We start from the raw sequence: 22,809 nt of genomic DNA on the forward strand, positions 1-22,809 counted from the left end.
GATTCTGGGAGGGAATTCCTTTCTGCTCTGTCTACCACACATTACGATTGGCTACATTGAATTACTACGAATATTCTAATTGGTTATTTAAAAATAGGCATAGAATTCACCATGTTGACACATGTTAATATTTTGCAACAGAATCAGTGAGAATGTCTTTCAAAAGAGAATCTAACGACGGAAGTTCATTGAATTCATTAAGGGTTGGTTCCACAAGACTTTTATTAACAGTTCTAAATATGTGTTGTGAATAACTGACGGTAGAAAGAGAAAAAGAGATTTTGAGTTGTCTACAGACAACATAGACACATAGACGGAGCCACATAGACATAGAGCTTGTGACATAGTCGAACCTGATTATGACGCACCGATGATTATTGTTGTCGAAATGCCCGTGTTTTATTTTTGGCACTTGAGCGGAAAGTAGTTGTACCGACATTTACTGTAATAGAAATCGCCAAGGTGGATGGAGCATGTTTGGAAATGCCAATCGTTATTGACATTTCAATAGACACGAACACGTTGAGCTTTTTAATAATTTTCCAACTTCCTATACCCGAAAAAGGTGAAAATATAATCACAATGAAAAAAAACTGTCACAGTTACACTTCCTAATGGATTCCCACATCTCAAGTTTGCCCATCAGCTTGGCCCGTACTGTAGTATGAAAGATGAAGGACAGTTATGTGATGTTGGCAAATGTAATTTTGGACAAATTGTGATCCCCTCATTCAATAATTTACCGTTGTTATTATGAAAAGGAATGTTAGAGTTATAGCAATGGCAACTAGCACACTCATTGTTTAATTACTCATAATGGACTAATGGGGGCTGGTAGTCAAGTGGTTAAAGTCTTCCCCCATCAAGCCAAAGATGGGGTTTGATTCTCCACATAGGTACAATGTGTAAAGCCCATTTGTGGTATTCCCCACTGTGATATTGCTGGAGTGTATTGCTAAAAGTGGAACCAAACAATACTCACTCACTTTGATTTAATGACAATGATGTTCAAATGGTCAACAAAGATGGTAGGATGACGGGACAGTTTTTAAAGTTCATCAGTGCTTATGATAACATTCAGTCTATTGCATTGACTATAGTTTATAAACTGGTAGTGAATGATTTTGTACTTGAAATACAAGAAAGGTAAAATAGAACATTTTTGTTGTTCTTCATCATTTCATTCTGTCTGATTATATGCACCTTGCATTTTTTTGACTAACAAGAACTGAAGTAATGTTTTTAAAAGTATTCTTAGCAGTAGTGTTCCAGTGTGGTTGTGATATATTCTGATCCTGACATCATATCATGATCTCGATGTAAACAATTCATTTTGTGAGAGGAAGGGTGACATTTGGACATTTTAATATTTTTTTTATAGAACATCTTTTTATAGAACATTTAAAATATCCTCTTCCTCTTTTCACAGGAATGCATTTCACCATTTTGTAACAAGAAAACTGTGTCATACATCAAATGTATACATGTACTTCAATTGAAAGATATATCTGGTTTTCTCTTTCAAAAGTGAATTACAGTGGAAGCTGTCAAAATCTGTCTAATCCAGCAAGTTGTCAACACAGACATAAAATCCAAGTCCCTTCTGTGGCTTGTACATTTATCATCAGCTTTACAATCTAGCACATTGTCTAAAACGGATGATTTCTTCAGTCCCAATGAGTGCCAGATTAGACAGCTTCCACTGTAGTTTACAATAAGGAAGAGGAAATTTCAGGGTTTGTTTAGGGTTAGTGAGCATGAAACAAGGAAGTGTACTTGTCTGACTTTGGAGTAGAAATACCTATTTCTTCTTCACTTAACAGCAAAGAAGAATCAGGGATCTGCTGGCTGTTGACATCCCTGAAGATGAAGCCACACTGCTCAGCAATGGAAGGTATCAGAACATTGTCCCTCAACATTGTTAATCTACACACACCTTCTGTTAGTGGTACCATGGAGATCTGGATTTCAGTAGATCCACGTCACCCTTTGCTATTTGTAAGAGGAAACTGTAGTTGACAAGGTTATCAGTTTTGGTGACTTGCCAACCATTTATAGCCATTATAAACCACAGCTTTCTTCGAGGAGACGCTTGTTTATAATCATATATTTCACCGAAAAAAAACAGGCTACATTCACCTGTCATCATTCTACATTTATCTGTTAATGGTCTATATTTATGGTGAGGTAGCCAAGTAGTTAAAGTGTTGGCTCATCATGACAATGACTATGGTTCAGTTCCCCATATTAGTATGATTTGTGATGCCCATTTTCTTGTGTTCCATGCAATGATAGTGTTTGAACATTGCTAAAAGTGGTGTAAACCCAAACTTTCTACATTCATGGAGACTTGGATCACTTTGCTACGTGAAGGAATCAATCATTTTTCAATGGTTTAAAATCTGTATATTAAATTGTAAGTATAATGATTTGTGGCAGGCTGGAAGATAAATCAAGGCCAGATACTGGGCAGCAGAAATGTAACTGTACATACACACATAGTATTATTAAGGGTTTATTCAGCATATGTGTGTTAAAATAGCTTTAATATCGTTTGAGAAGGAAAGCTTTGTTTATTCAGTCCCCTAAAAAACTCATTACAGGTTTGCTTGTGTCGTATGCCACCATAAGCCCGTGTTTGACACGGTCGACATGTTGGCAGTTCACCGCGGCGGAAAGAGACATCAAGCCAGTAAGTACGGCAACCTTGTAGTACCAAAGAGACAGTATTGTGTAATACAGGCTGTGTTACTATGATACCTCCCAGAACAATGGTATCACAACGAGGCTTGATTTTAGGAAATTTAGTTGCACTGGCAAAACAACTAGTCCCATAATTATTTTAGGGTTATATGTACATAATACAGTATGGATATAGTCAAGCAAAGTACACAAAAAGGGATTATGGACGTAGTGTGGTCACAAAGAGCTATGTGTTTGGTTGGTTTGTTGTTTAATGCAGCACTAAGCAATGTTCCGGCTATATGGAGGCAATCTGTACTCTAGTCAGTACCAGGCAATCCAACAATCAACAGCATGAGCATCAATCTAAACTATGTGAATATGCCCAATAAATTTGAAACATTGTGACTTTTGTCAGTAATAGGTAGCACTAGTATGTTTGATTGGTTGGTTGGTTGGTTGTTTGATGCTACACTCAGCAATATTCCAGCTATATGGGGATGATCTATTAGTAATCAAGTTTGAACCAGACAATCCAGTGATCAACAGCATGAGCATCAATGCAAGGTACTTGTATGTCAATATGCAAAATAATGTGTTGTGTTAGACACAAATTTTGAAGGATTACAACACTTGTACATGTTTGATTGGTTGGTTTGTTGCTTAGAGGCACACTCAGCAATATTTCAGTGGCAGCCAGTAAATAATCAAGCCAGGATCAGATAACCAGATAATTCAGTGATCAACAGCATGAGCATTGATACACATTTGATAAAGCTAATCAAGCCCTGCATGGCCATAACAAACAGACCAACACCACCGACATTGGAGTGTGGGTTGATGTGGGGTACATATTGGTCCCTAACTTTGGTCTTGCTGCTGTGGCAGGTCTACAGCATCATGAAGAGAAGAAGGCAGAGTTGCAGGAACTCATCAAGAAACGAAGACATGAGGCATTCATTAAGACAGGATCTAGTGAAATCAAGATTGTAAGTTGTCATTTCATGCTTTATTTTCTTTATTGTACTCAGATTTCTGCTCTTATCGCTTGATGAATTTGGTCATGCTAATGGTATACTTGTATATCAAGCAGTGCTATTCAATACAGTTCTACACTGGGTCTAACAAGACCCAAGTAGGAGGTCGCGTCAGGTTACTGTTGAGATTGACTGATCAGAGCACAGCTTACCAAACTGCAAAAGAACAGGACATGTGCACATACCTTTTGAACTTTTACCGACACAAAGGTTTGTACTCGAATGATTCTGAATGCTATTTTCCCAATGATCGCTTCTGGGTGACGCACATGGATCACGACACAACAGTGAATAAACAGTGGCTGAAAATAGTGTTTTTGGCAATATGGAAGGATGTCTGTTGAGAGATGATTGTCAGTGACCGTTGTATTTTATAAGTCCGAGCAAACCCTAAACAGTAGCTGTTGCCTGATTGGTTAAATCCGTTGAGCCATCTCGCATTTGATTGGACGGTCATAGGTCACTCAAAGGCTACCTGATGCAACCTCCTACTAGGTTTAGTTAGACCCAGTGTAGGAGTGTAACGAATAACACTGGGGCTAAGTCTACTTAGACTGGTATATCAAGATGTATGTCATGGAACTGATGTACCACTATTGTGGACTTAATGTTAATAAAATACCAGTACATTTAATCATAAACTGTACTTGACCACCTGAAAATGTTACTTGAATCTAGTGGACCGTTAATGATTTATGGTAAGAGGGGGCGATGATGGTTACTTTTGTTGTTAGGAGGTAGGGATATCATCAATTTTGTAAACATGCACTAGGGGATCAGCAAGTTTATTCATAAAAATACTATAATATTATGCTTAAAAGTTATGAGAAGGAGGATGTAGGGGAAGGGGTGGGAGGAGGATGTCATTGATTTCGTTCATGACATGCGATGCATGGGGTGTAACTTACTTTGTAAATTGATTTTAGTGGCAGTCATTCATATGGTGCATGCTTCTCCTTCTAGCCATAAATTATCAACAGTCCCTTTTGGCAGAGATGTTAGACCAGATTTCACTTTTGAAGTAAAGGTAGCAAATTATCATTACATATCTCCTGCTGCTGTAAGGTTACATATTCATAGTGTTTGGTGATGGACATGGCAAAAGGTGATATGTGTGCAATGTATGAATATTTATGTACTGTAGGAACAAGAAATGATATGATTTTACCTTATGCCCAGTTTCTTTTAACATATTATTGGCAGCTACATATAAACACAGATGGGAAACCAACATAGAAGTAGAGAAACAGGCTAGATCTATTTTTCTGTTATGAATAAAATTACAATTTTGATATTTGCAACTTAGGTTCAATAGTATGTGTACTAGGAATATGAATATTCATGCTTGCATATGGTAAACGTGATCGTTCCATTTTAGAACAGGTTTCCTGCTCGTGTGAAATGATAGAGGGATGAATGAATCTCTGTCATTGTTCAGAGTGTCATCATAACATGAAGGGCTTGAATGTTGTTAATATTAGTCATTGGCTCCTGTGGTCCAGATCTGACCAAGTACAAGCTGCAGTCCCACTGACAGCTCTGCAGTTTGTGAATAGAGATTAACATAAGCAAGGATGTATCTTGTCCAGATCCTTTACAAACAGTAATGACTTGAAAATTACAATGAGAGAACATTGAACAAACTGACGTAGGGTAGTTCAAGTTTGTATAACTGTTAGCATTATATTTCATTCACCATAACGAATCTTGTGTAATATTATTTCATTCAATACAGAGCAGACAGGATGCCATAAATGAAATTCAGATCAGCATTAATTTGAAGTATCATTAAAACTTCACATTGAAAACTTCACTGATAATGTAACTACTTATACTGTATTTCCTAATGTAAGCACTGGGTATGGGAAGTCTGTTGAAGAAATATGCACCCGGGCGCTTGTTGGAGGAAGCGCTGTTTCTCTCTCACACTATGAACTGGCTAATCGCTAATCTTAAAGCATATATGCCAGGTTATGTTTTGTAAGGGTCATGGCTCCCCTTTGATTACTTGGAATGATTTTGTCATGGCTATTGATTCTTCTAGGCAAGTGCGCACTTGAAGGGCATCGGCAAAATTACACCATATGATCCAAGGGTTAAAAAGAAAGTAAAGCCTTACGACCGCAAACCAAAGCTGAGCTTATCAACACCACAAGCCACACCATCAAGGACATTACCAGGAAATAGAGCTCTTGAGGCAATACAGAATCAGGGCCTACTGAAACATCCAAGGCAGCTTAAAAAAATATTTGAAAGCCCTGACTCTGAGTATGCTATCAGACCATACCGAAGAAAATCAGAAATGGTCCGAGTGGATCAAAAGAGTGTTGTGAATAATTCAGAATTGGAAAGTGATCATGGACAAAATGATCATCCTGGGAGCCACACTAGGGGAGTATGGGGTGAGACATCTGTAGCATTACCCCCGCCTCCTCCTCCTCCACCCGAGCCAGGAGTGTCAAGCATAGAGACAAGTACAGTGACAAGAGAGGACAAGGCTGGAGAAAAGGTTTGTTCACAGAAGAAGGACTTAGCTGAAAAATATTGGCAAATGGCAGGGTATGTTTTGCAGCTATTCCAGTATTAACTAATGCAAGGCCTTAACTTGTCTTTGCTACACATGCTATATGGTCTGCCAGAGGCAAAATGAAATAAAACAGCCTTAGAACCGTTGTTTTGACATGGATCGCTTTTGACACAGGTGTCAAAAGATAAAATAGTCTACCTAATTTTCTTTTTTCTGATATTTGCCCATTTTATTCTTATTCTAAATTTATTTTAAAACTATAGGAACGGGGAGGGAGGTCATTGATTTTGTACATGGTATGTAAGGTGGGTGTGTCATCCCCTGCTGTCCTCCACAGCACAGCAACCACACTGAAATGGAGCTACCATCAGTTTATGGGCACCGTAGACCCATCACAGGCCAAACGTGAACGAAGCATTACTTACATGCATAAGATGTGCATTGTATTTGTTCTTGTCTGAAATTTCAAGGTGTTTGTGCTTATAAATTTGTACACTTCGATTTTTATGTCCTGAACAATAATGCTTTGTCATGTTTCTCAAATATTTAGTAGTGAGATGTCATTTGGCTTCAGCTGACCAATCAGAACTGATTACCTCTGAAATGACCTACAAATGCAAATATTGGAAGGTTATTACACATGCTCACTGTATCCTTATGGACTATACTAACCATTTATTTGATCTGTGGTTTCATAGATCAGGCTGGCGGAAAGACTGGGACGGCAAGTGGATCAGAGATGAAGAGTGCGAGTTTGATTCTGATGAGGAGCCTCCGGACCTACCTTGATGCTGTGATCAGTTGGTGACATTATAGGAGAGGGATGGACCAAATATTGAAATGTCATTTGTCCATTGCTGTATTACTGCAGGGATGGTGGGGTAGCCCAGTGGTTAAAGCATTCACTCACAGGCCCCCCCATGTAATTGAAAGAATTCCAGCAAAATTTGAAGGAATTGCATCTCAGATGTAAACAATAGCAGCCACGCACAAAACAACTGCAGCAATATTGGTAATTTAGCGGTAATAACATAAACACAACGCCCCTATCGGAAGCATTGTTGGTAAAACTTGAAACAAGGTCCGCTATCTTCGGAGATTTGTCGGCTCCATTCTGTGATTTGTCGGTCGCATCCTGAAACTCGCACATCAGAACATGGCATCATTGGAAGGAGCACCCGTCTCAGTGAGTTTTGTTTTTAGTTTCTACTATTTCATTTTTATAATTAGCCACCTTTGACCACACATGTTGAATGCATTTATGTATGTGTTGTCAGCACTATTCATTATTTTTTTACAAAAAGATTGTCACTTTAGAAGAGTGTTAAAAGTGATGCCCCTGGAGGCTTCCGATGTTCAGACGTCAACAACCAAGATGGGTGCTCCTTTCAGTGACACCTTTTTTTGATGTGTGAATTTCAGAACGCGACTGACAAATCACGGAATGGTTTTACCGACACTGGTTCCAATAAGGGTGTTATTACCGCTAAACTACTGATATCACTGCAGTTGTTTCGCGAGTGGGCTGCACTTGTTCACATTTGAGATGCAGTTCCTTCATTTAGTTAGGGCACTCTAAGTAACCTTAGTCTCAGTGTATTTCGTTACATTCCACCACTGAGTCTAACAAAACCTAGTAGAAGGTTGCGTCAGGTAACCTTTGAGCGACCAATCACCGTCAAGTTAAACACGAGACGGTTAAATAGATTTAATCAGACAACCGATACTATTTATGGATTGGAGGGGTTTTCACCCGGAAGTGAGCATACATTAAACAGCTTTCAGAATGGTTCAGATACGAACCTTTTCGAGATAAAAACTTTAAAAAGTATGTGCAAATGTCTGCTTTCGCGATTTGGCAAGTTGTTTTCTGATTGGTCAGTCTCAAAGGTTACCTGACGCGACCTCCCATAAGGTTTTGTTAGACTCAGGCACTATTCCCTACATGGGTTAAATATGTGAAGCTCATTTCTGTAATTCCCTGCCATGACATTGCTGGAATATTGCTGAAAGCAGCATGAAACGAAACTCACTCAGTATTATTGCACTGGGTCAGTGTAACCTCAATCTGTGGATGACACATCAACATTTGCGCTTAGTGAGTCTTTAAGTTGGTAACTGCTAGATTCGATCATTGTAGATTTTGCACAGTATTGTCAGTATTCTGTGTAATGTAGAAATATAAACATTCACTGATGTGTGGCTGATGTTTGGAAACACAATGGCAGTATTGTTTAACTTTTAAGACTGTCCTATGCATGGTTTTACATTTACTTACAACAGTGGACCCATATTAATAAATTTGACGAGTCCTTGCAGGTAATATGAAGGTCCAGTAAAGTATTCAAATGGTTTAGTGTACTGTGTATTCAGATAATTACTTCAGAACTGGAATGAATCAGTGATCATGTGGACAGTGGTCATGACTGATAAATGAAATAACAGATGTATATATCTACTCTTGGTGTGCTGTCGGTAAACTCTCAATACTTTTGCGTGAGTCTCTCGCCATCTTCAGTATCTCAAGGGTATACACTCCGATGAGTCTCCAATATACCCTGGATGCATCTACGGCATTTTATTACTTGCCTTTGCTAGGAAACTCCTGACTGGTTGAAAGACAAGCCAAGGGATGTAATAAATTCAGTAGATGCATCCAAGGTATAGTGGAGACTTATCGCAACATATACCCTGGAGATATCGAGAGTGGTCTCTCGCCAGACACAGTATTTTGGGTTTTCTGCATCCATTCTCCATATCTGTGCATCTGGCAAAAACCTGCAGTGTTATGTAATGTTGGCAAGTCATCTATAACCTGCAACAGCGAAAGTCCTGAGTTTTCAGATTTCATGGTATCAAAGGCACAGAGGAGCTATAAGATCAATGTACTTCTGCAAAATTGTTCTTTGCCACTGGTCGAGGTTTATGCTAGGCCAGATCAGCAATTTGACTGGAAAGTTGTTATAATTACTGACTAGTTTGTCTTACCAAGACTTGATACATGTAACTCTCATTCACTACATCAAGGCAAATCATGTTTTTGACCCACAAAACAAACAACAAACCAGAAATAAACATAGATCTGTACTGTAAGTTGAACAAGGTATAACAACATTACAACAGTACATAAATTATCACAGATTTACATTTGGTACCTGCAATACCATTGCATGTAACACAACACAATGTATAGTTTAGGATCATTGTTTCACATTGCAGATGTCAGTTGATATTAGTGACAAGAACCTTACAACTCACTTAAACTCAAAACTTTTGAAACATATCCTATCTCACATTAGGATAAGAATATATAAATATACAATTTGTGGTTAAAATTTCCAATTTCCTCACTTCTTTCCTTAGAATAAAATCAACAAATAGCTCTGTAACAATAACCCCCAGAGATAGGGTTCCTGAATGTTTGATTCAATTACATATGGAAATAGTTTTATATAACTCTTCACATCATAGCTGACTTATCATCTTGCAGTAGTTTTTTAAACTAGATATTTGCAAGAAATGTCAGGGGCATTTACTTACTGAACATGTAACACAAACAAAACACTTTTGTTGTTGGAAGTAATTGCCCTGCTATTTTAGTCTTTGCCCCAACTTTTCATGTTACAAACTGGAACAGGGTTCATTAATACCTTTAGTTAATCTTAATGTCAATATATACACAGATGAGTTTAACAGACCTAACAGAATTCTATTGGACATGGACTACAAATGTAAACTGAAACAGATTTTGACCTCAGATTAACAATTAAGATAATTTGACCTTTGTTTCAGTTTGATACACATTAGCTGTGACAGATTACTAGCCTCAGCAGTAATATTGTATTTGGTTTTCCATACTGATATTACAAGTACTGTGTCCTAGAAACGTATTGCTGGAATGTACAACAGGTTCCTCCTACGAAACCACTGACCCTACCTTTGGTCAGTTGTGACAGAGCAGTAGGACAGACATGTGTCACATTGTAACTTGGTCAGACTTATCCTGACGAGTCTTTACCATGGTGAACTGTGACACCCAGGATAGTAGTGGGCACAGTTTGTATATTCACCCCCTCACCGGTAGTTATTACAAATACGTCCCTCAAACACTTGACTGCAATTTCTTGAAACTTGCTCTATTTTAGAATAAAAATAACATTTATAGTCCAAAGGACAGGTTGTCTTTCTTCCTTGTGGTCCAGCAAAACGGGATCCCCAGGAGTTATCTTGCAAATTTGATGTAAGAGGCAAAGACATATATACAGATTGGTATATGGTCTCCAAAAGGCAGTAAGTGTCAGAGTGAATGAGTGAGTGAGTATAGGTTTACGCCACACTTTGCAATATTCCATCTAAAATAATTGACTTAGGACCAAATGATGCAGTGATCAAGTGTCAGAGGTTGTATTATAAGAAGTGTTATCATTGTTGATAATGTGGAAACTTGATGATTAAGCATGTCACACATGTTGATTAAACATATTCCACTAAGCATTTATCACAGATGCCTTCTTCCAAAATATTGGGAACTTAACAATGACTATGTACGTATGAAATAATGCAATATATACATGTAGTTTGTCATATATGAATATTCAGGGAATTCATACAATCACATTTCCATTCCTACGTCAAACAGTAAAATAAGGACAGCATGTATCACGATACTTCTATAAATAAAGGTGTCAATAAATAAACATGTCAGTCAGTAGTATTTTCAACAGTCTCCATGGCAACAACCTGTATCTAATAGTCCTATACCATGTGAAGTTACTGGAGTGTGGGTCATGTAACACATGCTTAAAGAAAACAAGGGTGATGTGATAAACAAAAACGCCTTGGTTCAGTTATGTTGAACCCTGACCTTGGACACCAGAACTCAAGATGACTCAGCCAGACATGACTGGCACAGGAGTAATGTCCTCTAAAACCTCACTGAGAAATTGTGAATAACATGTCCCGACGTATATTTACTGGTATTTTATCCCTGTAGCAAATGTAAGTGTTGAATCCTGCCCTTTTTGGAATGGCAGTTGCTTGAGAAAAAGTATTGGCAAAATGGCACCGAAATTCAAGGGTAGTACACTGGTCAGTAGAGACGATAATTGCTGACCATCGCTTAAAACATTCCAGGTGACCAGACACTGCTGGTCGGCTATAATGGTGGTCAGTTAGTACATTGTAATGTACTCATTAATATAATCTTCTAGGGAACATCTGAGGTGAGTCTGGTGACATGGGTTTTGGCAGAGCATATGGGTCAGTATTGCTTGACCAGTCAGATGACTGTCTTTTGGACTGACAGCTCAAGGGAAAGGCTGATGGCAAGTCCTGGCTGCCTCGGTCAAGGTACTCCAAGATATCCATGGAATTAGTCTGTATAAGAAACAACAGAGATATAGACACACACATTTGCCAATAACTATGGAATGGTATGGCCTTCAGAAATATGGACTGAAACTGGCTGTACTATCCCATACCACCTGAAAAATGTCTGCATAACAAACATATTACCCTTTGCCTTCTTATTGCCACATTTTGTAAGTATCACAATGCAGCTATTCTTAAAATGGAAACAAACCACAATATTAGCCACATAATTGAATAGATGAAAGAATGGCATTTTCTCAAAATATTGTGATAAAACCATATTTTTTTGTTATAGTACTAGTTAATATCCGCCTAGTGAATTGGATTTGTATGTCAAAAGTTGCAAACTGTCATGGTTGTCCATACTATCCATTGGAATTGGATACAATAGAATCATACTACCCACGAAACATTAGAGTATAGTTTCATATTCTCTTGGCATCTTAATCCAAGTTACAAAGACTGAGGTTTAATTCCTACTAAGGGGTTGATACGTTAAGACCTTTTCCAGTGTCCACACTCTGTGGTACTTCTACCTTAAAGTGTGGAATAGACTAAAACCCTTTTCAATGACTTTCTACACACTTAACTAAAATTTGTTGCAATTAAGACTAGCATATGTTTGTTTTTACCAATTATGGTCATTAAACGATGACCATGTACTTACATCAGTTTCCATGATGTCACCTTGAAGTCTCACGTCGGATCCTTGTTCTATACTTGACAAGATTGTCTTCTCAAACCACAGAGAGTCCTTGTAGAAGTCACCATGGAATCGAGGCATGTACTGTGGTTCCTCTTGATACTCAGCAATAACAGCCTTCAACAAGCAAGTGAAAAACATTTAAAGAGCAAAATCTTAGACATGCTTAAGTGGTAACCCAGGGAATCTTGTTAAAAGTAAACTGACTTGGTGTATTTGTAATCCAGGATTGTTTTAATGGGTTTGAAAGGGGCCACTGTTGGCAATACCAATGCGTACCTTATGCTGATCATCTTGGCCCCTTGTGATCTCCAGAAGGGTTGAAGAATCTATAGTATCGAGTGGGCTGTGTTTCGGAACCTCTGTGTGGGAAGATTCAAGTCCTTTCAGCAACTGCTCAAAAATTGGATGTCTTCCTGATGGCATAACCTTCTCACTGGAATGGTGGCTATGAAAACCTGATGACTGAGAATTTGAATTCTGACTCAAAACCTCTCTACTGCTCAACACCTCAGCCATCGCTATGTTACAGTTTTCTTTGTTTGATAGGCTTGAGAAGCTGCCATGTTTTCTAGATTCTAAAAGCTTGTCATTTTGTGCCAGAAGATTTAAAGCTGTCAGTGGTTGCTCTCTGATCTGGTTAGGGTTTGACACTGTACAGCTTATTTCCCTCTTCAAGCACAAGTTGTCATTATGTTTAAGAAGGTCAATAGCATTCATGGAAGCTGTGTCTGAAGTATCACATATCCCAGCATGAGATCTCAGACTTGAATGCTGAGCTAGGAGGGCCAGATCTCGGACAGAGGTAGGTTTGTTGCATGGATGAGTACCATGTAGGATGTTCTCCAGAGAGTTGTGTCCAGGTTGATGTGATGCTATAGAAGCTTGACTTTGTCCATGTCCATCCACTTTCTCACAAACACAGGAAGAAGCTTCTCGGCTCAAGTGGGCCCAAGATGGTCCACTGGGTATGGTTTCCTTTCTACCTGAGTGAGGTGTAAGAGGATTCCCTGAAAGGTAGACAGAGTATGTATGTATTCTACACAATGTTGAGGACCACTCTGTACTTCCATATTATAGCTGCTTCTGTTAGTAATGTGACACAATGCTATTTTTTCTAATTAGTTCCCTTTATCTGCAGTACCTTGATAGTTAAACTAGTGTGATACAAAACAATAGCAAAGTCCTTATGTGGGGTAATATTTGTGTGATAATTATTACTTATGGTGCCTAAGAACAGTGTGGTCATTATTTTAGGTTTCTGACATATATCCTGTTTTTGCAGCAAGCAACTGAGAATTATCTGGATACTTTAACAGAAATACACTATTATCTGATGCTCTCATACCTTTTTTGCTATCTGCACTGAAAAGTGATAGAACTGACAATCCAGTACCTTTACACTTTGGGGTGAAGCTGTCTGCTAGTGATCTGCAAACACTGCCACCACTTGACAAAACAGATGTCCGCAGTCGGGTGGAGCAAGGTGTCACTGTTCTCAGGGCACTGAAAGTGTTTGGGGGTATTGTAGTATGGCAATGGTTGTGTCAGATACACATAAAAAGTACTGATTTGCTGTACAACATTATGTGAATGGATGTAAATAAAATATTCAGAAGCAACGAAATTTTAAGCATGTGGTTTTCATACAAAATGGCATTCATACAAAATCAATGCCATAAATTATAAGAGGAATAATCAAACTGAACTAAAACACTGATATGTGTAGGAACACCATCATCAACGTCAACATAGGTAATAATGACACCAACTTGTGTTTCATCTGTTTGTTGAGATCATCACATATTTCTCTGACTGTGTCTGAAACGAAATATCTTTAGAATTTTAACATGTGACATTTTGAGGCACTGCAAGTTATTTCAGGAAATGTCTGATTGATAACACACATTCAGTCTAACATTACACAACAAACCTTTTTGCTATTTGATTTTAAAATATGGACTTTGTATCTAGTTCACCCAAAAGCAAATGGGAATGAGCCATATAGCTGTTAACTTAGCGCCTGACAAGTAGCTTGGTTAACAAGTGTAGTAATGTCTTTGTGCTTCCAGCCTCCACAAGCTTCACCCAGGGATGACAATGGGATAAGTGAAAAAAGAGGAAACTGAGCCAATGATCATAGTGGGGGTCACAGGTCCCCATGCCAGATCCATTGACCCCAGCACGACCAAAGCCATGGAAACATCTCATCCCTGGATTATTACAGATGCTTTATACATGTCCATTGTTATCATTATTATTAATAATTGTGTTGAACCCACCTTAACTTTTGGGAAAACAAAAACATTCGATTAAACATCTTATTCTTGGGATAACATTTGACTGATAGGTTATTTCATCAGTTTTATAATGTACAATGTGCAACTTACTAATTCCTCGGAATATCTTAGGATCTTGGAGCTTTTGCGATAATTCTTGGACAATGTCATGCATTGGCAGAATCTATGAACAGACAAAATATTGAATGTATCTGGTTACAGTAACAATATTTGTTAGGCTTCTAACATGGACATCCTTAGATAAGAGTGAGTAAGTGGGTTTACTTTAATGCTACACTCAGCAATATTCCAGCTACATGTCGGTAGTCTGTCAATAATTGAGTCTGGACCAGACAATCAAGTGATCAACAGTATGAGCATCAATCTGTTCAATTGGGAACTGATGACGTGTGAAACAAGTCAGTGAGCATGACCACCTGATCATGTTAGTCATCTGTTACGACAAGCATTGGCACCTTCTGTGGCAAGCATAGGTTGCTGAAGACCTATTCTACCCTGGATCTTCACAGATCAGAGCAGTTGCAATGTGATATCGACCTGTGATATATGTATTGCATACAAAATATATTTTTACCAATTTTGACATATTTCACAGAAAAACAGAACAGAAAAAGACTATATGTTTTTGTCAAAATAGAATCTCCCCGACCTTAAGAGAGTGTAAAGGACTGTAATTAATAGCATAGAGACAGATGTCGCCAGTATTATAATCAAATACAGTGAAACTGTATCAACAGCTGAGGAATACTATGTAACTAATTATCTTACCAGGAATTCACATACTAAAGCCCTAGGCTTAACTACTGAAAATCACTGCTCTAGTGATGAAAAATTTTAATCTTATTACTCGCCAATTGCAGATACTGCAGTGTAATATTTTTAGGGCAATATTACACTTGTGTAATACCGCTTGACGTATGTCATCAAAATGGTTCAAAGTTGTGACGTCACAATGCAAATGTCGTCGCAATTTTACTGGACCTTGCTTGACTCGTGGAAAGCTGAGTGTCCTCACTCTGTAGGCAATTTTACCACAATTTCTGTCAATTTATGTTATCGAGTAATAAACAGAATACTAAACTTGCTTCCATGAAAAACCATTGTTGTTATCAAACTCGTTAAGGATTTAGTTTTAAACTCGCTTTCACTCACTTGATACCAAATCATTACCTCGTTTAATGAAAGTGGTATTACACGGATGTTGTTTAGTATCCTCTATATATTTTAAGCCCGGGGATAAAATTAGAAAATGCACATTATTTTGATAGAAATAAAATGAATTTTAGAAAACTCTTTAATCAGGAAAATGGTCAATTAATTCAAAATTATGAAAATATTTACTCAAATGAGTGGATGTGAACAGGAAAGATAAAGTTGGCAGTCTAAATAATGCAAAACACTAACTCCTTTGAGATAACTGACATCTTAGACAATGACTAGTCTCCACTGAGAGTATTTACAGCATCTAAATTAAATAATGTATTTTAAGCCCATATGAGCCTACATACAGGAATTCCCCGTAGATTGAAGATTTGACTCGATATAGCTGAACCAGCATGGGTACTGACCTCAGGCATATTGTCCAGCTCCATTGAGTTGGGACACGTGGAGATCCCAGTGGATGTGGAGCTGTAGAGAAACAACATATCAGAATAATACTTCGTCTCACTACTGTTTTGACATGAAGCATGTGCAATGTTTGCAAGGCTTGGACATATTATTAGCCCACACTACCCTTCACAGCAAGGAAATAATATTTTGTACTTAAAATATTTCCACTTGTCTTCTTAGATTTTAAGAAGTTTCATTTTCCTCCACTACTCTTTGCTATTATTTACGCCCCCAGCATGTAATTCGGGGGGATAGAGTCGATGCCTCGTCTGTCCGTCCGTCCCCCATCCATCCATCCGTAATCATTTTGTTTCCGAAGCATAACTCAGGAACCGTTCAATATTTTTAGACCAAACTTGATAGATATAGTAATCTCATCCTATGGTTGTGGCTTTTGCTATTTACAGATTTTTGGCATTAACATTTTTTTTTGTTTTTCCATGGAACATTTAGGTGTTAGTCTTATGGTGGGGTGGGCTTCGTTTCTGGAGCAGAGCTCAAAAACCATTAATATTTTTCTGCAAAACTTTGTAGATATATCAGTCAGAAGCTGAAGTGGTGCCTTTTGCTATGTACAGGATCTTGTGATTTATTATTTTCTTGGTTTCCATGGAAATGTTTCAGACATAGTCTCAAAAGTGAGAGGTGTGTTTTGTTTCCGGAGCAGAATTCAAAAGCCGTTCAATATTTTTCTGCAAAACTGGGTGGATATATCAGTCAGAAGCTGAAGTGGTGCCTTTTGCTATGTACAGGATCTTGTGATTTATTATTTTCTTGGTTTCCATGGAAATGTTTCAGACATAGTCTCAAAAGTGAGAGGTGTGTTTCGTTTCCGGAGCAGAACTCAAGAACCGTTAATATTTTTCTGCAAAACTTGGTAGATACATCAGTCAGAAGCTGAAGTGGTGCCTTTTGCTATGTACAGGATCTTGTGATTTATTATTTTCTTGGTTTCCATGGAAATGTTTCAGACATAGTCTCAAAAGTGAGAGGTGTGTTTTGTTTCCGGAGCAGAAGTCAAAAGCCGTTCAATATTTTTCTGCAAAACTGGGTGGATATATCAGTCAGAAGCTGAAGTGGTGCCTTTTGCTATGTACAGGATCTTGTGATTTATTATTTTCTTGGTTTCCATGGAAATGTTTCAGACATAGTCTCAAAAGTGAGAGGTGTGTTTCGTTTCCGGAGCAGAACTCAAGAACCGTTAATATTTTTCTGCAAAACTTGGTAGATACATCAGTCAGAACCTATAGTGGTGCCTTTTGCTATGTACAGGATCTTGTGATGTATTATTTTCTTGGTTTCCATGGAAACATTTCGGACCTAGTCTGAAAAGTGAGAGGTGTGTTTTGAGAGGAGGGAATATGTCATCTTCTGATGACTGTTGTTATAATTTGTATCTTAGTTAAAGATACTTAAAACCGACATTCTACCATGACACATTCAGTTTTAAATTAAATTTAGATCTTATACAATTCTGTTATACTACCTCTAATTTCAAAACACAGGTGTATCTCCTAAGTATGACATAATTCACAGTCAATACCATCTACATTCATGTCCAATCCAGCTCCCTGAACCGGTAAGAATTAGAGGGAATTTTGAAAATCAGATAAATTCTGATTGTTTAATGACTTGGGGTACATGCCTTCAGGTCAATTAGGTTAGGCTGGATACAGGTTACCGGTATCAAGTAAGTGTGTACAAGCCCACTCACCTAGTCCTTTAACATTAGTTTGGAGACCTGCTCTGCTAACACATTTTCTGTTTTTTTTCTTCAAGAGTTTTTGCCAAATATGCCATCTATTTATGATGCATTTCCAAATTATAATTAAAACACAAGACAATAAAAAACGATGAAAATATCACTTCATATTTGTTACATTTTTTTATGTCTTTTTATTCATTTCAACTGAATCACTACATATCTTGTTGAAAAAGGAGATATATTAATACCACTGAAAGATGGATGATCATAATCTTGTGCACATACTGAACTAAGAATGCAAGTGAGCAAATTGTATTCTTCATACACTAGTTTAAAGTGACATCTCCTTGCCTCAGTGACATGTATTTTGTACTACCTGTTAGTATGAGGCTTGCTTTGTGTCAGTGTGGAGACAGGTGTGATCTTCTTACTAGAAACAGGCTGATATAACTCTACTGCTGAATGGCCAGATGACATGACTGTACTGCTGAAACAAGTCAGTGTCAATACAAGCTATACAAGTGTTGACAAGACAAAAACTCTCTCAACTGACAGCTTCTATTTTCTTTGTTACAATGCTTCAAGACCAACTGGCCATTTATGAAGCACAGATGCAGGGATTGGGAGACAGAATCTTCACAATGGGTCATTTTCAAGATTATTAGGCATTTTCTGAATTTAGAACAGACCACAGCCCTTGTATAAATAGTAGACTTCAAATTTTAATGAGCCATTATTTGCAACATATGTCATATTTGGGATTTCACTTTCTTAGTGAAGTACAAATTCTAGTACTTTTTTCGGTTGAGTCCCATCCGGGATTCGAACCCGCACCCTCAGAGTCAGGCACCTAATCGCCAGCACACAAAGTCAGCCACCTAGCCCGCTCAGCCACCGCGACTTCCACAAAAATGAAAGTCGGACAACTGGTAGTCTAGACTGCGTACTTTGTGTACCCCTCTGATGAGTGTAAATTGGCATGGCTCCCACGGCCGAAAGCTATGATTACACGATGCCATTTAGAAAGTGGTCAAATGCAACATATGTCATATTTGGGATTTCACTTTCTTAGTGAAGTACAAATTCTAGTACTTTTTGAAAGTCGCGGTGGGTGAGCGGGCTAGGCGGCTGACTTTGTGTGCTGGCGATTAGGTGCCTGACTCTGAGGGTGCGGGTTCGAATCCCGGATGGGACTCAACCGAAAAAAGTACTAGAATTTGTACTTCACTAAGAAAGTGAAATCCCAAATATGACATATGTTGCATTTGACCACTTTCTAAATGGCATCGTGTAATCAGAGCCATTATTTATTCTAATGAGCAAAATGGCCCATGGTCCCTGCCTTGCCAAATCCCTGAGATGTCAAGAAACATGTTCTGAAATGATAGGCTAAATTGTTTATAGGAAAAAGAGGTATTACCAATAACCACAGGGATTGGGAAAGGCAGGAGCCATGGGCCATTTTGCACATAAGAACAAAGCATGGCCCATTACAATTTTAAAGCTTACTATACAGCATTGATACAAGGGCAGCGGCCCATTCTAAATTCAGAAAATGGCTAACAATCCTGAAAATGGCCCATTGTCAAAGTTCTTTTTCCCAATCCCTGTAACCATCATGACTGTGAACATTTTAATTTCAATACGAACACAAAATATCATTATCAATCAATCACAGATTCACATTCTCCCCAACCATCAGATGTACACTTTTTATCCCTAAAACACCCTGTAACTCTGTCATTACTGATTCAAAAACATAGAAGCACAGAATGCATTACCATTCATTATTGACTGTCAGGGCATCAACCTCCATGGGGGCATCAGAGCTGTCATCATGGGGAATGTTTAATATCTTCTTCAAGTCATCTTCAGTTTCCTTCTTTGTAGATTCTGTCAGCTCAATTGGTTCTGAAACAATGACAAGGGGTTGTAAAATAAAGTCATTTTGCTTGAATTATCAGCCATATTATTTGAAAAGGTGATTCATAATCAAATTTGTTATGAACCTACCTGAAGTTGTATTATAAGATATTTTATTGTAAGAGACAGAGCCAGCTACGAAGAAACACAAAGTGACCCAAAGCGATAGTAATTTTTCACCCTTGGGACCACTATAATTATACAATTATAACTGTAGTTATTTACACACATTATGAATTAAATATACCACATAGGGTCAGGGCAAAACTACAAATAATCTCTGCTAGTTTGTTAGAAGCATATCTTCACATATCTGTGTCAACCATCTTCTGAAAATGGGATGCTCTTTTTTCGTGTAAACCATGTTCTTTCATATTTCTTGACAGGGACCATGTCTTTAAGTCTGTAGCTAAACCAAGATGTACACCACAAACAGATGAGATGTCAAATGAAGGAATTGAGAAACATGGAAGACACGTACTTCGAGATATTGTCTCTGATTTCTTGCTCTTGTTGAACAATCCAAGTCGTTTCTGAAACATTAAAACTATTTTACTATAGATTTTATTTTCCTAAATCATAGAGTGAATTTTGATTTATATTGCTGTCAAAAATATTCATTTGTTGAATTAATTGATTGTTTGTAAATATGCCTCAAACTGAACAGGTTGTTTTCAGGGAAATAATCTTCTCCCCGCCCCACCAAAATTTCCCAAATACCCAAATTTTGTGTTACAAGTGATGAGGCTTATGGTAATTGTTTGATGGTGCCCAGTAAATATACAGGGTTTTTTTTAATCGCTGAGGCCCTTTTCTCGCCCCTATTAGAATACTTTATTTGGTGAATTAGGTACTGTTAATATAAGCTGTGCTGGAGGTTATGCTGGCCATTGTAACTGCATCCAACTTACTGTTAATCTGCCTTGTGTAATAACATTGAAACTGTCATCTCTCTGGCTTAGTCCTTTGGATCTCAATGGCTGAGGACAAATCGGACATAAAAGGATTGGACTGGGATATGAAAACATATCAAAATCTTACTGAATAAAAGAATATTTTCTCATCTGTGTAGTTACTACTTATAAAACATCAGTATAAAAGTAGTCACACATTGAACTTTAACCAAATAGAACACTAGTAACAAGCAGTTATAACACAATCCTCAGCTGGACTGTCACATCTCTAGAATTTATCAGAGGTGGTGATAGATATTAAGCATAATAATACATTAAAATGGTTGTGCTAAATACAACTTACATAAGATATGTTGTGTGCAGTTTTTAAGTGTTTGTTGACATCAGCTTTACTATCTGAGTCATTCTGAAAATAAAAACAATTACAGTGCGAATTAAACAGCTTAACTGTTTTTCACCCTAACAAAATATGAGCATCCATACATCAAAAGATCTCACAACACCTAAGTAAGTACCAATAAATGACAGTAATGCTCATTTTGCATGATGCCTCTTTCCAAACGGGAACTGTGGCTGAAGTGATGAATCCAGTGCCAAATTTGTCACAATCAAAGCAAGGACAATATTCAGTTTGGAACTTAACTATACAATAATACTCTATAACAATGCTTCTATTTCAATATAGCAAACAACATAACATAGTACCTATAAAACTATTCCATACACATCTGGCACACTATTAGCAATAGTAATAACACAAAATAATAATACATAAACTTAAGTGTCTAAATGTTTTTGAACTGTCAAGATACCTTGCTTGAAACTGATTTTGATCTTGTTTTGTTTCTTTCAGCCCTTGTCTTTCTCCTTCGTTTACGTTGAAGTATTTCGTCCTGACTGCCCATACTGGAGTCACTAGCGTCAGATGAGTGGCACAACAGGATGAATTGTTTTGGTTTTGTCACATCTGCGATACCTGTGTTGCCAGGGTGACTTGTATTTACTGCATACCTGGCTGCTTGGAAATGTCTGCGAAAAGCTGTAATTAAAAAAATTATATCTATTATATCTTTTCCAGGTTGTCAGTTGAGTATGACTACATCTTCATGATGGGTTTTTACCATTCAGTTTGGTTCATGTTGGTAAATGTACCTAAAGCATGTTACCTAATAAATACTGAAATGCTGCTTCAGCACCAGTGTCCAGAGACCGAAATGACAAGTATTGAATGAATTTGTCACAAAGCATGTGGTTTCTGACTGATACAAGTTCTGTACTACCACAAGAGGCAGAAGATATGTCACTTTCACCACTTATACAGTGGAAGCTGTCAAAACCGGCATCTGTCCAATCTGGCAAGGTGTCAACAGCAGCATAAAATCTCAGTCCTGTCTATGGCTTGAACATTTTTCATCAGCTCTACAAATCGACACATTGTCTAAACAGGATTATTTCTTCAGTCCGGATGAGTGCCGGTTTAGACAGCTTCCACTGTGTATAATAAAGAGTCTGATGTCCTGATGAGTAGTGATGACTGCATGGTGAAACTTAACATTATCTCAAACACTTGTTTCAATATTGCATCAACTGCAAAACTTCAAAGCAAAATGCAATGCTGATTTTGAATTGTTTTTATTATACCTGCAAGAATTGATTCTCTTTGTTTTCTTTTCTCCTCTTCTTTTGATGATACTGGATTCACTTTAAATGAATGTCTCTTGTGTACCTTTCCCATTTACCCATAGCCACCATCTGGGTGTAGGTACAAATGAAAATATTCGACGTTAATCATGGCATAAGTCAGGGGTTCGCAAATACATCCACAACTATTTCATGCATAAAATACACTCTATTACCAAATGCTTGACAGCTCGAACCTCGCTGTGAGTGTGATAATAAAGCACATAATTGCTTTTATCTTCCAGAATATATTTCAGAATTAACATTTTTGCTTCAGCATGGAGAAAGCTTAATCTTAATAATTCGATGTAATCATAGTTGCTGCGCTTTCTTCAATATTAGTGTGCTTCACAAAAT

General features: G+C 37.7%; 2 protein-coding genes across 3 annotated transcripts; one reads left to right on the forward strand and one right to left on the reverse strand.

Moving 5' to 3' along the window:
* The first annotated feature begins 99 nt into the window (after window positions 1-99).
* On the forward strand, window positions 100-10,417 carry LOC137262234 (sodium channel modifier 1-like). Of its 2 annotated transcripts, none has more exons than XM_067800036.1 (6): window positions 100-203; window positions 1,824-1,894; window positions 2,604-2,692; window positions 3,571-3,671; window positions 5,764-6,278; window positions 6,945-10,417. In XM_067800036.1, the coding sequence occupies exons 1-6, from the start codon at window positions 153-155 to the stop codon at window positions 7,033-7,035; spliced, it is 918 nt and encodes a 305-aa protein (XP_067656137.1). In that variant the 5' UTR covers window positions 100-152; the 3' UTR covers window positions 7,036-10,417. The 2 variants fall into 2 exon arrangements, with proteins under 2 accessions (XP_067656137.1, XP_067656138.1); XM_067800037.1 differs by having other exon boundaries at window positions 105-203; window positions 6,950-10,417.
* A 1,022-nt stretch (window positions 10,418-11,439) lies between these two features.
* Window positions 11,440-22,507, reverse strand: LOC137262231 (uncharacterized). Its single transcript, XM_067800033.1, has 14 exons — window positions 22,414-22,507; window positions 21,585-21,811; window positions 21,116-21,178; window positions 20,770-20,838; window positions 20,340-20,391; window positions 19,717-19,846; window positions 18,312-18,419; window positions 16,188-16,248; window positions 14,710-14,782; window positions 14,092-14,140; window positions 13,716-13,825; window positions 12,599-13,329; window positions 12,284-12,436; window positions 11,440-11,622 (listed from the first exon to the last, which is right to left on the reverse strand). Exons 1-14 carry the CDS (start codon window positions 22,505-22,507, stop codon window positions 11,440-11,442), a joined length of 2,103 nt encoding a protein of 700 aa, XP_067656134.1.
* Between the last annotated feature and the right edge of the window lie 302 nt (window positions 22,508-22,809).

Source organism: Haliotis asinina, chromosome 14, assembly GCF_037392515.1.
Source record: "Haliotis asinina isolate JCU_RB_2024 chromosome 14, JCU_Hal_asi_v2, whole genome shotgun sequence".
In the NCBI taxonomy this organism is placed as follows: Eukaryota; Metazoa; Mollusca; class Gastropoda; order Lepetellida; family Haliotidae; genus Haliotis; species Haliotis asinina.

Excerpts from the sequence above, each read along its gene's own strand:
- LOC137262234 (XM_067800036.1), top strand. The coding sequence starts at position 153 with ATGTCTTTCAAAAGAGAATCTAACGACGGAAGTTCATTGAATTCATTA. Across the intron at positions 204-1,823 it reads GTTCATTGAATTCATTAAGG|CAAAGAAGAATCAGGGATCT; the intron begins GTTGGTTCCACA and ends TTCACTTAACAG. Across the intron at positions 6,279-6,944 it reads AAATATTGGCAAATGGCAGG|ATCAGGCTGGCGGAAAGACT; the intron begins GTATGTTTTGCA and ends GTGGTTTCATAG.
- LOC137262231 (XM_067800033.1), bottom strand. The coding sequence starts at position 22,507 with ATGGGAAAGGTACACAAGAGACATTCATTTAAAGTGAATCCAGTATCA. Across the intron at positions 20,392-20,769 it reads TTACACAAGGCAGATTAACA|AAACGACTTGGATTGTTCAA; the intron begins GTAAGTTGGATG and ends TTAATGTTTCAG. Across the intron at positions 14,783-16,187 it reads AGCTGGACAATATGCCTGAG|ATTCTGCCAATGCATGACAT; the intron begins GTCAGTACCCAT and ends GTCTGTTCATAG.